Source organism: Ipomoea nil, unplaced genomic scaffold, assembly GCF_001879475.1.
Source record: "Ipomoea nil cultivar Tokyo-kokei standard unplaced genomic scaffold, Asagao_1.1 scaffold3400, whole genome shotgun sequence".
In the NCBI taxonomy this organism is placed as follows: domain Eukaryota; kingdom Viridiplantae; phylum Streptophyta; class Magnoliopsida; order Solanales; family Convolvulaceae; genus Ipomoea; species Ipomoea nil.
Genome location: NW_017619828.1, coordinates 375361 through 377660, shown reverse-complemented (window position 1 = coordinate 377660; position 2300 = coordinate 375361). Strand labels below are relative to the sequence as shown.

At 40.8% G+C, this 2300-nt stretch overlaps 1 protein-coding gene across 1 annotated transcript; it reads left to right on the top strand.

Moving 5' to 3' along the window:
- Window positions 1–251: 251 nt before the first annotated feature.
- On the top strand, window positions 252–1112 carry LOC109171180 (uncharacterized mitochondrial protein AtMg00810-like). The gene is made up of 3 exons (XM_019320307.1): window positions 252–536; window positions 583–756; window positions 933–1112. Exons 1-3 carry the CDS (start codon window positions 252–254, stop codon window positions 1110–1112), a joined length of 639 nt encoding a protein of 212 aa, XP_019175852.1.
- The last annotated feature ends 1188 nt before the right edge of the window (window positions 1113–2300 follow it).

The following is a 2300-nucleotide window of genomic DNA, read 5'->3' as shown; positions in this document are numbered from 1 at the left end:
TCGAAGATCCAGATCATCCATCATATGTTTATAAGCTTCGAACGGCTCTCTATGGTCTCAACCAAGCTCCACAGGCGTGGTATGAACGACTGACTCTGTACTTACTTCAACATGAATATAAACGAGGTAGTGTGAACAAAACCTTGTTTGTAAAAACTACTGGAAGTCACATTACCACTGCCCAAATATCTGTTGATGACATTGTGTTTGGGTCAACCAACCAGAAATACACTGATGAGTTAGTTAACGCTATGAAGGAAGAGTTTGAAATGTCCATGGTTGGTCAGCTGGCGTATTCTCTAGGACTGCAACTCAAGCAAGGTTCTGAAGGATACTTTATCTCACAAGAAAAGTATGCTAAGAATCTAGTCAAGAAATTTGATCTGGAATCATGTAAACCATCCAGGACACCTGTCTCTACATCCACAAAAGTATCAAAAGATGAAACAGGTGTATCAGTGGATAACACAGTCTATTGGAGCCTGATAGGCAGTCTGTTGTATCAAACTGCCAGTCGTCCAGACATAATGTTCAGTGTGAGAATCTGTGCAAGGTATCAAATCTGATCCAAAGGAATTGCAGTTTATAGCTGCTCAACGAATTCTGAAATACATCAAAGGAACAATTCAGTATGGTCTACGGTACTCCAAGGACAGTGAGCTGAGTCTGATTGGATACTGTGATGCTGACTGGGTTGGGAACATTGATGACCATAAAAGCACGTCTAGTGGTTGCTTCTTTGTTGATCAGAACTTGGTGTCATGACTTCTTTAAGTACTGCAGAGGCAGAATACATAGCTGCTGGTGGATGTTGTACTCAGTTAGTATGGATGAAACAGATATTATTAGACTATGGTCTTACTCAAGGAATTATGACACTTTACTGAAGCAATGTTAGTGCCATTAATATCTCAAAGAATCCTGTTCAACAGTCCAGAACAAAGCATATTGATATAAGGCATCACTACACCAGATACCTGGTAGAGTCAAATGAGATTGAGTTGGAATATATTCAAACAGAGAAACAGTTGACTGATATCCTGACTAAGCCCCTAGACGCGAACCAGTTTGAGATTCTCAGATCTGTTCTGGGAATCTGCAGAGTTGATTAATAGGGCAGATCATCACTCAGAAGGAGAGTGCAAGGTTTAAGTTTTCTGGTCAAATTTCAGTTTTGACTTCCTTTTAAAACTTCCTTCGTTTTTAAGAAAATATCTTAACCTAAAAGTAATTAGGCTTTTTCAAATTTGAAATATGCCTAGTTTCCGTTTCTTGCCTAAAAAGGAGGAATACCGTTGCGTCGATCACGTCATCTCTGCATGTATTCTGACTAGCTGCATTTATTGGGGTTCTTCTTCCTTGGGTTTATAATCGCGTTTCGAGTAAGTCTTGAGGAAGCGAACAAGAGACTCTCCCTCTACACACAGTCTATATTCTCCTTGATCGTCTATCTAGGGTTTACTTCTTCGTCCTCTCAAATCTCTCATCAACGGCGGATGCAGTTCGTAATATGATCATCAAGCTTGGAAGAAATGTGCATTCACAAGAAACAGCAACCAAACATGTCAAAACCTTGCTTATGTTGGCTATGAAGAAAAAATTGAAGCTTGATCCTCTTCTCCGCGACGAAATCATTATCACTGTACTGTCCGATTATCCTGAGTTTTATGCCGACTGGTCCGACGATGACACCAGTGAACTTTTGCTGCTGGCCTCCGAAGCAGGTGATGATATTTTTCCGACATCTATTCCAGAGCCCTCGGATGGAAATTGTGCTGGGGCGTTCCTCCATTACTTTGCTCAAAGAGCCCTTGAGTCTGAAGAAATCTCCCGTCGACGAGAAATTGCTCAACCTTTGTATCTTCAGGCTGCGAAGAATGAAGCTAAACATCGCATTGAGATTCTGCAAAACAGGTCTAATTCCTCTGACTCTCCTATAGATATTTCACCTGATAAACCTGAGACTCTGGTGTCAAATGCTACCCCATCTATTATTCATGTTGATTCTGAGAATGTGTCGGCTTTAGTCTCTGAAAAACCATTTGTATCTGTCGATCCTCTTTGCTTATAGGTTGAAAAGTCTGATCCCTTGCATAATGAGTCTCCTAGAGCATTTGTAGAGAAGTACAAGCCGTCTGATGAACCCAACAATCTAAGTATTGTTATTTTTGATACTGATAACTTTGCTCTGCCTCCTGCTGTTGTTGTCGATGTCCCACAAGAAGTCGATTCTTCTGTTAATCCCTCTGATATGCCTGCTGTGATTGAAAATGTGAAATCTTCTAGCCCCCGTGAACAAG